The sequence below is a fragment of the Rhinatrema bivittatum genome, chromosome 2 (genome assembly GCF_901001135.1).
Source record: "Rhinatrema bivittatum chromosome 2, aRhiBiv1.1, whole genome shotgun sequence".
NCBI classification, from domain to species: Eukaryota; Metazoa; Chordata; class Amphibia; order Gymnophiona; family Rhinatrematidae; genus Rhinatrema; species Rhinatrema bivittatum.
The window spans coordinates 553,332,130-553,347,282 of record NC_042616.1 but is presented as its reverse complement, the minus strand read 5'-3'; the positions used below and the strand labels follow the sequence as shown (position 1 = coordinate 553,347,282).

Here is a 15,153-nt window from a genome sequence, read left to right as displayed (position 1 = left end):
TTCATTTATAAACTTAGGAATTTGCCCAAGTTTCAAAAAGATTGCTTAATGCCCCAGAGGAAAAGAGAGTCTTGATCCATGCTTGGACCTTTCTTCAAATTATTTACATCAAACATATGAGAAGTTACTTTTTACTGTTTACTGAAAATATATCAACCATAGATTTTGGTGACCTTAACTAGAAACAACCTCTTAGACTGGCTAATTTAAACCATTCAGTCAAATGTAATCCGGATGTAGGGATGTGCACTCATTTAAAACAAAAATGCAAAACACGATGAATAAGGCTCATTCATTTCATTTGGAGGAACCCCCCCCCCCCCCCCCCCCGAATGAAACAAACCTTATTAGTTCATTTCATTTTAAACAAATGCATCGGGCCTAGGTCTAGGCCAGTGTTGCCCTTAGGCAGAGACCGAGGCCCAAAGCAGGGACCGCGGCCTGGACCTGAGTGCGATGCCAGGGTCTTGGTGGAGGCATGGGCCGATGCCGGGGCCTTGGCCAAGACCTCTGAAAAAGAAAAAAACACCAAACTTACCTGACCTGTCAGGTATTCGTCAAAGGCCAGATTCCAATGCCGAGGCCTCGGCCCAGGCCAGAGCCCAAGCTCAGGCCTGAAGTCGTGAACTGACCTGGAGGCCGGGTCCTGACACCGGGGGGCTCCAGCCCAGACCTAGGTTTGATGCCATGACCCAACCCAGAGGCCAGGTCCCGACACCGGGTTCTAGGCCCAAACCCAGGCTCAACGCCACGACCCAACCCAGAGGCCAGGTCCTGATCTGGAGTATCAGCCCGGACCCAGGTCCAATGCTGTGACCTGACCCAGAGGTTGGGCCCTGACGTCTGGGCCATAGCACACACCTAGGTCCGAGCCCAAGCCCGCCACCGTGACCTGAACCAGAAGCTATGTTTCAACGCAGGGGCCTGAGCCTCAGCCTCAGCCTGGGCCCAGGCCCAACACAACGATCCAACCTGGAGGCTGGGTCCCAATGCTGGGGCTTCGGCCCAGACCCAAGCCTGACGCTGTGATCTGACCAGGAGGCCAGGTCCCAATGACAGGGGCCTAGGCCTAGCCAGGCCCAATTCCATGGCCCAGCCCGGAGACTGGGACCCAATGCCAGGGCCTAGACCAGAGCTTAGACCCAGGCCCAATGCTGTGACCCAACCCAAAGGCTGAGTTCCGATACTGGGGCCTCGGACCGTACCCATGTCCAATGCTGTGATCCGACCTGGAAACGGGTACAGATGCCAGGCCTGATGCCACAACCCAAACCCAGGGCCTAGCTCAGAGCCAGTCCTGATGCCACAACCCAATCCAGAGTCCTGATCCTGACACTTGGGCCTTGACCTACGCCACGACCCAACACCGGGGCCTCGGCCAAGAGGCCTGGTCCTGATGCCTGGATCTTGACTCAGGGTCAGGCCCAGGCCTCGGTGTCCAGGCCTGGGAGCTCCGCGGTCCGTCGTCTTTGTTCGTTGGCTCTTCAATGCTAAATGAATGGCGTCTGCTGGGTTCACGCCAGAGTTATTTAATTCCATCACATTCACCCCAGCAAACGGCATCATTTTTATGTACAACAATGCTGTACTATGCCATACTTCAAAATGACATCATTTGCAGGAGTGAATACACTGGAGTTTAATAACTAAGGCGCGAGGCCCAGGCATCAGGACCCAGCCTCCTGGCCAAGGCACTGGCCAGGAGGCTTCGGGACCTGGCCTCTGGGTCCGATCATGGCATTGGGCCTGAGCTCGGGCCTAGGCCCTGTCATTCAGACCCGGCCTCTGGGTCGGATTGCAGTATTGGGCCTGGGTCCAAGCCAAGGCCCCAGCATTGGGACTCAGCCTTCGGGTTGAGTTGCAGCGTTGAGCCTGGATCCAAGCCCTGGCCTAGGCCCTGACATCGGTACCCGATCAGGACCCGAAGTCAGGGGTGGTTTGCAGGCTGACATCGGGACCCAATCTCCGGGCTGGTTTGCAGAGTCAGGCCTGTGTTTGGGCTCCAGCCTAGGCCGAGGCCTACACAAGTCCGAAGCTTCAGCATAGTTGCTGGCAGCAGATCCCCACCGAACCAGGTAAGTGGGGGCTGGGGGGATCCTGGCCCCGGCATATTTCCAAGGGGGGGAGGCGTAGTTTTCATTTTTTGGCCGTTTTAGGGTTCAATTAATTTTTTCACTGAATCAAGTGAATCAAGCAATCCACAAACTGAAATTTATGGGAAAAAACCTTCCAAAAACAAACTGAATAACAAAAATGATTTTTTTTTCCCTGAACTTCCCTAGCCGGATGCTCGGCCATGGTCATATTAATCAGCTCTGTGTTAAATTTGTACTGAGACCACCTGTCCCTATGCACCAGAAATAAATGGCACTATGTGATCTTTCTGATTCATCCACTGTTTCCACACAAGCAGGTACTCTTTACTTTATTATGAGCTTTGAGTTAATTCAGATTTATAATATTGTGGAGGGCATTACATACAATAAGATAGCTTTAATTGCTATGTGGTAAGAGTATCATTTCACAAGTAGCAAGCAGCACCAGCCAGGTAGAAAGCACAGACAAAACATTTAAAGACGTATCAAAAAGATTTTGGAACATTGGGCTTAAATCATGAAATGCTGGTATGATAGAAGTGGGAAAAGAATAACAGTTCAAAAAGGGCACAGGATACATTCGTACAAAGAAGCATGTAATATACAAGAAAGCTTTCTTCCTTTAACATGGAGAATGACGGTTAAACAGGAAAACAATAAACAGTGTTAGGTGCCAGAGACTGTAATTCATCTTTGATCGTCGGTGATGAAATATACACATGCAACACTGCAGCAGCAGAGAAGAAAATGTTATCAGCTGTCACTGCTTTTCGGCAAGCCCTGAAATTGCATGCAGCCTTTCCCTCTGCTAGACAAAATTTAACAAACCAGGAAAGTATTTAACAATAGATGAAGGCTGGAAGGCAGAATAATTGCAGAGAATGCAGAAATGTTACATGACATTTTGTCATTTGTATTTAAAGAAGGAAACCTCATTGCACAGGTGAGAATATTGGAAGGTATGCATTTTACCGATGAAGAGGCAAGGAAAAAATTGATTTCCATCAAACTGAATGGCGTCTGGATCTAGATGACAACAGGCATCCAAAGCTTTTGAGGAGCTCGGTAAATCTGCATATGGATCCTTATACTTCCCCCAGTGTGGGAAAGTTGCTAGAACATGCTGAAAAGCACATACTGTGTCTATGTATAGGGAAAACAGAGCAAAGTTAAATAACTACAGACTGGTAAGCTTAAAGGTGAATAGTAAAAGCCAGATACGAGCAGCAATTAGGGGATGCACGCACAAGTCAGGCTCACGTGCACCAACTGTACGCAGCGGATTTTACTTGCATACCTGAAAAGTTTCCAAAAAGGGATGGGACTTGGTTGTAGCCTGGGCAGGACTTGGGCATTTCGGGGCCTGGCCAAGAGCTGTGCATGTAAATACTTAACGCACCCTAGCATGCACTGAGGTCCTCTGACGCACATCTTTACTTCTGCCGTTGATGATGTGTAAGTTATAACATATAAGGATCAGGTCATTTCTGAGGGACCTAAAGGGTCTGGGGTAACTGGGGAGGGGGGAGTGTAGGCTATCAAACCAGGAAGAGGTTGGAGGACCTAGCTGTTAATTGGGCAAACTGGTGGATAAACTGGTAATGGCGCGGACACGCGCACCTTTTAAAATTCTCTAACTTACGCAGTAGAAGTGGGATTTGCGCAGATAGGCACGCTCCCACTTAAAACTGAGCACGCATACATATGCGGTCAGGTTATTTTATAACCTGCACGCATATACATGCACAAGTTATAAATTGGCTGCAGACAATGCGGACCCACACGCCAGTTTGAAAGTTACCATCCCAAATGTCCAGGCAGCAAAATATATTGCAGGTACTTAGTAAGGAAGAGATTACTAAGTCACATGAAGTCAGGGAAAAGTAGCAAAAGCAACATGAATTCAGTAGCAAAAAGTTCTGTCATAGCAGTTTCCCCATTTTATAAACTATGTTAGCAGCTCCCCATAGGATCTGATTGTCTTTTTCCCCCATTGTGTCTATGGAAATAAAAAAAGCTTAGCATATCAGTCAGGGAGATACATTTGTTTGGACTTTGCAGAGGCTCTGGGCACACAGCATGAAAGGCTAGTGAATAAGTTAAATAAAATAAGGATTAAGGATTCCATTTATCTTGGATCAGAAACTGACTAGAGGGCAATTTTCAGTGAGTAATGATCAATTGCAATTAATCCAGGCGGGACAAAGTAAGTGCTGGTGTGCCTGAGGGATCAGTATTAGTTAGTTCCTGCTCATAAATGATCTGGAATAGGGGATTAAGAGCAATATATCAGTTTCTACTCATGAGAACAAATTGTGGTGGATTGAGAATCATTTTCATGGCACGAAATGGATTCCCCAAGTATGTCCTGGGACAGCAGGCAGGTCAATAAGATTTAAGTTATCTCTTCTTCAATTAATCCCACCTGGTTTTCTTCTTTCTAATTTTAACATTGTTGTTTATAGCACAAAACTTATTTGGTTTTTGTCTGTACGTCTTATCTGTCTGTCTTGAGTAGATTGTAAGCTTCAAAGTGCAGCGACTGTCTCTTATGTGCCTCTGAATAATGCTGTATACTCCTGGTAGCACTATACAAATGGAAAAGAATAATGTAATATTTACACGCTTATGTGTCAAGTATTTTCCCTTATAGACACTAAATGGTAAAAGTCATATTGATGAACTAATGCCAAAATATAAATCTAAGCAATGCTAGAAACTTACACCAAAATGCATCTGGCAGTAGAACAAATCCAGAGTGTAAACAGTGGGACATTTTCAGTGCACTTAACAAGACCAAGAAACCACAGCATTAATTACCATGCTGCTGTTCTTTTTCACGTTTATAACTGAGGAAAGGACAACATGAACGAATGGCACCCGACATACCTTTTACCAATGTTTCATCTCATGCGTCGGAAGGCTGTTTGTTCTTGTGGTCTACAGGATAATTTATGGGATTACAATTTTAAACATGAGAAATAATGACATGTTAGTTTTTGCTGCAGTTTTCTGGTATTCTTAAGCACACTGCAAACATTGGACTGTTATCTAATGCCAGAAGAGCAAGCATGCAGAACAAAATAATAAAATGGGTTAATATTTCAGCAACTAAGCAATTAAAGCATTTGTGAATTTTAGTGGACAACAAATTTAAAGTCAGGCTGGGTGAGGGTTGCCAAATGTTCAATGTGAGCTAGAATTTAAAAATGCAAACTATATTTTGCTATTACAAAGCATCCCTTTTTATACCATATCTTGAATATACTATATGTATACTCTATAACCTGAAATAACTGCTGTATATGTATATTAAAAATGCAGTATTAAACACTTAAGGAAGTGAAAACCATGTTTATATATGGATTTTCTAGCGTTTTTCAAATTTGACCCTGTTGAAAATGACCATATCCTTATGGGATCAAGATGATTTTTAATAGGCTATGTACTTGGTCCATGCATCATCTTTCTTCTAAGTTTGGACCCAATCCAACTAGTTTTATTTAACATATTAGCTGGCTAGCTTTAGGTCTTCAGGACACAATGTAGTGATCAGTAAAACTGGGGATTCTTTATTGGTCTTAGCCCAACTCTGGCCGAGTTTCACTCTCGCAGGAGCTGCCTCAGGGGCTACTACAAAAACAATATTATTTAAAATTACACATAATTGACATACATTTACATTGACATACAAACATAAATATGTGTTACTACATATAAAGTGTCAACAACTTAAAAAATGTAACCAACTTAAAAAATGTAAAATATGAGTAAAGTGATAAACATATATAAATACTAACAATAATTAAAAACAAACCACACATTTGTGTACTCATATTGTAACATTGTGTAATTAACAATTACTACGTGACCTAGTGGAACTTATAGCCATGACATGTAAAAACCGTATGTATGTGTATGTCTAAGATCAGAGGGCATGGTAAACAGGAGAAAATCTGTGAAGGAGAGGACTTGTATAATGTTAAGTACCTGTACCAATGGTTGCTTGTATTGTCTCACATGAATAATATGAGAACTTCGCATTATATCAATTTGAATTACTGGGAAACAAAAAACACATGATGTTATATGGGAAATGTACACATACTCACATGAAGTGAATTTTTACTGTGAGGGATTTTTGCAAATAACAAATTAAAAAGTTAAAAAATTAAAACATGAAAAAATATATATGGGAAAAGATGCTGAAATAAATTAAAAATTATTCTCAAAAAATAATAAACATGAAAATAAAAAATATTGAAAATGTTAAAAAATCATTAATAAAAAAACATTTCCTACCAACACTAGAATGAGAGGAATTGAAGAAATGATAATCATTAACCTTGCTACAAAGCAACAATCTGTAATGTACATAATCTTTGTACTTACTGGAAAGTTGGCTCAACATGGAGACAGTAATTTGCCAATCAGAGTATGATTAATGTTTTGAAATTACAAACAGCACTCTTAGTGCAATAAGTATCTGAAACAGAACCATGAATGTAATCCAGTAAGTGACAGCGAGTTTGTTAAAACTGAAAATGTTATAAAGATGATGATAACTGTATAGTTATTCGTATACGTGTATTAGCCACAGGTACCATGTTGAAAGACCTTTAGCGGCAATACTCTCTAGGTAAGGCACAAATACGGCACAAATATAAATGTATTGTGGACTTGATGAATGGCGTCGGGTGCCGGCATGATTTTTAAAAACATACAGTGGTTAACCCATATTAGAGTATGAGATAGCTAACAGACAAAACTATAACTAGGGCATATCCAAAAACGGAATCGCTACTAAAACATGAGAGACACTAAGGGCCTCATTTACCAATATCGCATTAAGGGGCGTTTCCCATGCAAATGAGGCTTTTTTCGTGCAGCGGGAAAACTTCGCGTGCCGCAATGTTTTCGCCATTTGCGAATACATATGCGCAAAGCGCGAAGTTTCCCCCGGTGCGCGATAAAACACCCAAAGAATCATCGCAGTACATGATATTTCCAAACAGCCTGTGTCAGTATCTGAGAGAGGTTTATTTCAGTTCACGATGTTTCCCGGGCAGCCTGTTTCAGTGGAGAGAGAGAGAGAGAGAGACTTGCTATAGTGTCTCTTCCCTAGACAGGTATTTGTATCCCTATGAGAGACCCACCTAGTAACTCGAGGTGGGGATTAGGTATTAGTGTAGGGGGTTGGGGGCCACTTTCACATTCAACGTGAGACGTACGAACAGAACAGTGGTCTCTTGTGAAGATTTGATGGCCTTCGGAGTGGGGAAACTCACTCCAAGATGAGATTTTTGACAATGTTCTCTCCACCTAGCTTGTTGTTGCCCAGGTAGAGTGTTCATCAAGCTAGGTGGAGAGAACATTGCCCAAATCTCATCTTGGAGTGAGTTTCCCCACTCCGAAGGCCATCAAATCTTCACAAGAGACCACTGTTCTGTTTGTAAGTCTCACATTGAATGTGAAAGTGGCCCCCAACCCCCTACACTAATACCTAATCCCCACCTCGAGTTACTAGGTATGCCTCTCATAAGGATACAAATACCTGTCTAGTGAAGAGACACTATAGCAAGGTGCTCTCTCTCGCTCTCTCTCTCTCTCTCTCTCACACAAGCTGTTCGGAATTGTCATGGACCGCGATAAACCTTTACTGGCCTCTAGCGCACAATGTAACGCGAATGAAAGGGTTGTAGCTATTAGCCGCGATAGGAGCCGCGCTAACACTGCGGCTGTTTCGCGGCACACGATAACTGTTTCCCGCTTTACATATGCTCCGCCCCCTGAATACCAAATTTGCATTCGCAAATCGCGTTAACGGCTGTTAGTGCGATTTGCGAATTTATCTCCCGCGGTAACTCCTTGGAAAATGACCCCCTAAATTCCTTAATTCGATGTAACGAACACTAGTGCTGTATTGAAACGGAAGTGAAAGCGTTTTTAACCACGAGCGCGAAAAACAAAAATGAGTACCTTAAATATATGATAATCTTTTCGGTGCGTGACAGCGGGTCTGTTCTAACTAAAATCATTATAAGGAGATATAAACTATATGAATATGCCAGCCATGGCAAATTAAAAGAACTTTAGCAGCAATGCTCACTGAGTAAGGTGCCAGAACAGCGCAAGTACAATCATATTATAGACTTGAGAATGGCATCAGGTGCCGGCATAATTCTAAATCATGCTGTAGTTAACTCAAAATATGATATAAAAAATGTAATGTAAAAAAACTCCAACCTAGGGGCATATTCGAAAAAGGAACATAAAAGACGCTGTGTTCCTTAAATCGGTATATCAAGCACTAGTCAATATATTAAAAAAGGAAGGTGTAACAGCGTTTTCAACCCGCGATCGTGGAAAACAAAAATAAATTCCTTACATAAATGATGTTCTTACCCTTAGTCATGTAGTTTAGAGAAGAGAAGTTGGTGATCTGGTTTAGAATGTTTATATGCCATCCTCACGATAACATCGATGATGCTCCCGCCAAAAGTTAACTTTACTGATTATGCCCCAGCTGGGTCGGTACTGTAGTCGGGAGATGCCGCCAACAAATATGTTTGTAGATGCCACTTTCTAAACTAACCATATAATAATCTAATCAACATGAAAGATTGGTTTAATGCTTTACAGTTCAAAAATATGACAGAAGCGATTTAAATGAAACAGATTTTAAAAAACCGGACTTAAGTAAAAAAGGTAATGAAGGTAAAAACGCTAAAGTCTAGCTTGTCATAGTTAAAATCAAGTGGCTATGTATAAAATGAAATCTTAAATATATGTAAAAAATATATATAAAAATATATTATGTTAAAGTCGCTGTCACTTACATAAAATAATGGTAAAATATACAAATGAAGGATGTTGAAAAATTACTGTGGAGTGCCAACTGTTCACACTACATTGTGTCCTGCTTTCCAGCATTATTGATCGGCTTCCGATTTGTTTCTTGGGTCCTAGCTTTAGGTCTGGGAATTTTCAGGACAGAGTTAGCTGGTAGGTGTATCTGGCTAGCATTGAATATCTGTATTAGCCAGATAAACTTAAACCATGACCCCAGAATGTCCCCACACCACTAATTTCTTATATGACTAAATTTTAATCCAATTAGAATTTAACCACTCCATGAGATATTGAGAAATTTAGAGCTCAGGGCTTGTCCATCTAATCCCTGAAATTAACTGGACAAACCATTTGGAATATTGATATCATAATATTTGCACAGCTACATCTCAATTGTGTATCTCAGTAATATCGTCTAAAAAGGGGAAAATCACTTACAATGGCTGCTCTCTGTATGTACCCAGATCAGTCCAGATGGCTGGGTTTGGCCTCCCTTCCAGCAAATGGAGACAGAGAAATTTTTGTACACGCCTGGCATATAACCTGGTGTACCACCTGCAACCTCTCAATATTTCTCTGTCTCCAGCAGATTGAGGAGGTCAAAACCTGCAGTTCTGAGCCTCTCTTAAAAAAAAAAAAAAAAAAAAAAAAAAGAAGACTGAGGAGATTGGCAGGTCCTGATGGGAGCTCCCACCTAGTACTAGGGCTGGATGAGCAGGGTTGGTGACCCAAATTGCTCCATTTTCCCCACACCAGAGGTGGATAGCTGGTGGCCAGTTTCCTCCCCATCCGGGCTAGAGGAAAGAGATAAAACCTGAGTCAAGACTCCAGATAAGCTTTTTGTATCTTTTGTTCAGTGTTTAAAGTTTTAAAGTGGTCAAAAAAAAAATAAGTCTTTTTCTCTCTGCCTTGCTTTCTCTCCTCAGTGCCAGCGGTGCAGGGAAGTGGCTCAGGGGTCTCTTCCCCACCTCGCTCTCTCTCTCCCTTGCTGGCGGTCCCCGGAGGGGTCTCTGCCCTGACCCACCCTCGTTCTGCTCCTTCCTGCAGGGTTCATGGTCTTTCACAGCCAACATGCCCAAGGAGCTCGATTACTCCCTATGTGGCCGCGAGGCAGCGCGCTTGTCTTGGGACTCGCACTGCTTCTGGTGTCTCTCAGCTGGTGAAGGCGCCTTGGTAGGAACAGCGCCAGTTCAGGGAGCCGAAGGTTACGCAGCAAGAAACCAGTGATCCATTCCCGCTGAACACAGGAACGGCGGTCATTTTGGTAACTATAGCCGCAAAAGCTCAGGCGGCTGTGGGGGAGGGGATCTCTCTCCAGTGCCTCCTGCCCCGCCCCCACGATTTGAGCCCCGAGGAGACCTGGGGTGCCCAAGGGGGTCCATCGGAGGACAATTCTGATCCGATGGATTTGGATGCGGACTGTTTCCTCCCTTTTTTTGCCAGAATTTGTGCTTTTGATGCACAAAGCCTTTCTTGCCCACCAGGCCTTGGCGTGGTTTCCTTGCAAGAGTAAGGCAGAGGAATCTTTTGCTGGCAGGAATCCTAAGCACCTGAGATCCGCTAGGGTCTGGAGAATCCACGGCCCGTTGTCATCAGGGACCCAGGAGGAGAAGTCTTCGGGGGAATCCCTCCAGGAAGATGATTCACCAGAGGTCTCTCCCCAGGATGTGGAGCCTGACCCCAGTCCCCAGGGGTTGAGTTGTGGAAAGTCTCTTTGAAGGACTATATACAATTCAAATGTTGAAAATATCTCCTTTCTTTAAGAGTAAAACAGAAGAGAAGTAATAAAGATCCAGGTTCGAAAATTAAGGGAAGGGGAACGTACAGGTAATTATTGCAATTTTATGATTAACTCAGATGAGGGGATATCAGATTTGAATTTGAAAAGCTTGATATTGATTGTGCAAAATCTGTTTTTATATAGAGTTACGTGTGTGCTTGAGGCAACGGAAGAAGTGGCAGTTTATGGTGCAGCATCTGGTCGGTGAAACGGGACCGGGTGAGGTTGAGATTTGCTATAGGAAATATTGTGCAGGTAAAATTGTTGTAAGAAAAAATGTGGGTTCGTGTGAAAGGGTAATACAATAATACCATTAATTTTTTGGGGAGTATGTAAATAGTGTTTCTTTCTCTTATAGAAATTTTTAGGTAAACCTCGTTTTTGAGAGATTTGAAAAGAAAAATAAAAGATTCATATCACCATTAAATTTAAGGGCTTTTGAAGAATATACAGCAATATGACACCTAAGTGTATTAATGAGTGAAGAACATCGAGGGATGTTAAGCACCACAAGAGAAGAAACTAATAGGAGAAATAGTACATAAGTACAATGAAGGAAAATATTATGGAAAAAAATTGTTTGCTATAGTCCCTGAAGAACCTAGGGTGGGCGAAACAAATAGGATCCTATAGTGTCGGACATTTTCATTTGTGGGTTTTAGGAATATGGTGTGAATGGTGGATGTGTGAATGAGATTATGAGGGGGAATATGGCGGGGTATTTTTAAATTATGTTTGTATACAATAATATATTAATAAATGGGTTATTTGTGATAAAACAAATAAGTGTTTCCTTTCTGTGAAGTACAGATATTTGTATTGGGGAACTTGTGTACCTTCAGTGATATAACCCCAGGTTATATGCAGGAGTGTACAAAAATGTCTCTGTCTCAATCTACTGGAAGGGAGGCAAAACCCATCCATCTGAACTGATCTGTGGTACTACAGGAATGAAAATTAGCAGGTAAGAACCAATTTTCCTATTCTACCATTTCCATTGAATATCACTAAGGTGCACACACAACTCGTGCTGCTCAAGTTGCATTGGCACACAATATAAATTGACCCTCATATATTTGCAATTAACCAGAGCTATAATTTTGAAGAAATTAATGAAATGTTTGGTGACTGGAATATATTCCACTAAGATATGTGTTCAACACAAAAGTCTCATGAAATTTAACTTAGTATTAGGGATGCATATTCATTTGAAATGAAAGGGGAAAAACAAAAGCAAAAAGAAATGTTGGGGCACACCCCTACTTGGTATGAATTGCGATCCAAGTATCACTCAGTTATCTACAGTGAATAGCTTCTAGGGGTGTGAATTCGTTTGCAATGAAATAGGAAATGTATATATTTCCTATTTTGTCACATTTCGTGGGGTCCCCGAAACAATAGGAAAACCCACAGAATTTCGTGTGGTTTTCTTATCGTTTTGGGGGGTAGAGAAAGGGCACATAAAAAAAAAAACCCAAACCCACCCCAACCCTTCAGATTTAATTAATTACAATCCCCCACCCTCCCGACCCCCCAAAAACTTGCCTAAAGTCCCTGGTGGTCCAGCGGGGGTCCCGGGAGCTATCTCCCCCCTCTCAGGCCGTTGGCTGCCACTAATCAAAATGGCGCCAGTGGCCCTTTGCCCTTACCATGTGAAAGGGGCTAACGCTGCCATTGGCCGGCCCCTGTCACATGGTAGGAGCAATGGTTGGCCTGTGCCATTTTTTAAGATGGTGCCGGCCGTCCATTGTTCCTACCATTTGACAGAGGCCGGCCAATGGCATCGATAGCCCCTGTCACATAGTAAGGGCCACCGGCACCATTTTGTTTACTGGCAGCCAACTGTCCAAGAGTGGGAGATCGCTCCCGGGACCCCTGCTGGACCATCATGTACTTTAGGCAAGTTTTGTGGAGATCGGGAGGGTGGGGGATTGTAATTAATTAAATCTGAAGGGTTAGGGTGGGGGGTTTTTTTTGGTTCAGGACAGCCGAAAAAAAATCGGCCCCAAACCGCAGGAAATGAAATTTCCTGCGGCAGGCCGATAACAAAAGCCGAACCAAAAGTTTCGGCTGAATCACATCTCTAGTAGCTTCTGATAGTATACTACCATCTATTCAAAGGGAAAAAAAACTATGAAGTACATTGTTAATAAATGCCTAAACATAAATAAAATTTATATGGGTTCTTGTGTTTTCTTTCTCCACAGTGTAGATTTATGTTTCTTTATTACACTGTCACCCTGTGTCATCCTATGATATTGCATAGCTTAGATTTTCTGCAAGCTTTTTAAGTTCCTTCCTGATTGGTATTCTTAGCTGCTGTTTAAATGTTTTCAACTTCTTATTGGACCTATTCCTGCCTTGCCCTCTCTCTATTGGTCCCTTGACCCAAAGCATCCTGAGAATGTTTACTACCTGGAAGGATTTTCAGTTGGGGAAAAGGCTCTTCAAGCTCACATCTCATCCTGAACCTTCCTACAAGCTCCTAGAAGCATTGCTTTTTCATCATCCACAAGTATCCGCAGCTTCTACTACAGCTGCAGTTGTCTTCCTCTGACTACTGGGCTTCCAGAGACTTATAATCTCTGAATCAGGATCTGCTGTCTGTATGGCTATTCTTGGTGTCTTGCCATTCACAGTGAGTGTTGAACTGTTAATCATTCTAATAAATGTTTTGTATTCCAGAATTTAATTTGTCTGGTATCTAAAGCTGAGGAAAAGGTTTAAATGGCTGCCTAGGTACAGAAGCTAAAGATCGTGAACTGAGGGCTGCACACTTATGTGATGCTGTTGAATTAATACAGACTCTGATGGATGTTTACATTTTCATATAAACAATTAATGAAATGAATTGTGAAGATTAGTTTCCTTGCTCTTTTAAGCCAAAAAATCTGCAGTATCAGTATCAAAAATAGTTTTTGATGCAAAGCCTGAATTTCTGATGGTGTTTATCTTTAAATAATTTAACAAAGATCGAATAAGGTATCACTAAAACTTATATTTTCATTTTGGGTTTGCGAGAAAAGTCTGGACAGTTGACGTAGATGTCTTCTGTTTGGCTGGACCCTGGTGCTCGAGCCTTGACCTTCTTGTCTGGGTAAGTGGGTCTTCCATAGCTGTTCATTGTCTGAAACAAGAAGAAGAATACAAAGGTTAAAAAAAAAAAGCATGCCAGCAGAAACATTTGGGAAATACACTGCACCTTCTCTTTCTGTGAATCCATGTGTCATTTGTGAGACTGAAAGCATCCCTGCCCTTACCCATACCCCAGCCTCATCCCTTTGCTGGCTCTAGCTTGTATCAGCAGTCAAAATGGGATAATAATGAGGTCCTGGATAGCAAAATTAGCTGGATAACTTCATCCAGCTAACTTTGGAGGAATGTTCATAGTGCAGCCACACTATTAAATAGAGCTGGCTATCTTAAAGTTGGCCGCTAAACGTAGCCAGCTAACTTTAGGGCAGCTCTTTGGCTCGACCAGTCTTATCCAGCCAACTCAACTCCTCCCAGTTGCACCCCTGGAATCCCAAAACTTAACCAGCTAAATTCTAGCCGGCTAGAATTTAGCCAGTTAAGTGCCCACATATTCATTTAAACTGGCTGACCTCTGAGTTAGCTGGATGTGGACATCTAAATATGGACCTCTGTACAGCAAGCAGAAAAAAAAAATCAGAGAATGCTTTTTAAATTAGAAACAGAGGCAGGTAAAGACCAAAAGGCCCATTTAGTCTGTCCATTTTTCCTTCCTGCCGCAACGTCGCAGACAATAAGGTTATGTTGTCCTGAGGCTGCCTGACTAAACTAAGCAACGCTAAGCTCTGAGTCATATTTCCTGTGCCAAAAAAAAAAAAGATAACTTCTCATACTGTGCATATGCGATAAGACAGTTAAGAAGAAAGAAATTAAATATAGATGGCACCTGACAGGAAAATATGAATGTGTGGAACAGCTAAGCAGCAAGGAAGTGTCAAAAGAGGGCAGCTGGACCTGACACTTGCAAATTGCTTATATCAGTATTAAAATGAGCAATTACAACAGTAACACTCCTTTGTAAATAGTCCCCTTTGTTAGAAAAGGGAGGAGGGGGAAACTGGCTGGGAGACAAAATTTTAAAAAGTGCCAAATTAGGAGCCCCTGCAGGTATTAGGCATAATCAGCTCAGGATTCAAGCTGGGTTTTAGTCAAGTAGGCCGTTAACCCCAATATCCTGGCTTCTATATATTTTGCAGCTTTTAAACATAAGTTACAGGCTCCTTTTCTGCAGGGTCAAACACAATAATCACAATCCAAATCCAACCCAGAACGGGATTTCCACTTACACAATGCTTTATAGGCACAAACACAAACACAGATTCAAGACTTCACAGATCTCCTCTGGATTCTCTCAGCTTAGCCTTCTAACCCTCAGATTGCCAGTATTAACTT

General features: G+C 42.3%; 1 protein-coding gene across 2 annotated transcripts in view; it reads right to left on the bottom strand.

The window, feature by feature from the left end:
* Positions 1–13,659: 13,659 nt before the first annotated feature.
* Positions 13,660–15,153, bottom strand: part of CD226 (CD226 molecule) — an 89,885-nt gene continuing 88,391 nt past the window's right edge. The window contains exon 6 of one of the 2 annotated variants that reach the window (XM_029592685.1): positions 13,660–13,855. In XM_029592685.1, the coding sequence (XP_029448545.1) occupies positions 13,724–13,855 (132 nt within the window). In that variant the 3' untranslated portion in view covers positions 13,660–13,723. The remainder of the gene's footprint in view (positions 13,856–15,153) is intronic. The other variant, XM_029592686.1, reaches the window with a different exon arrangement.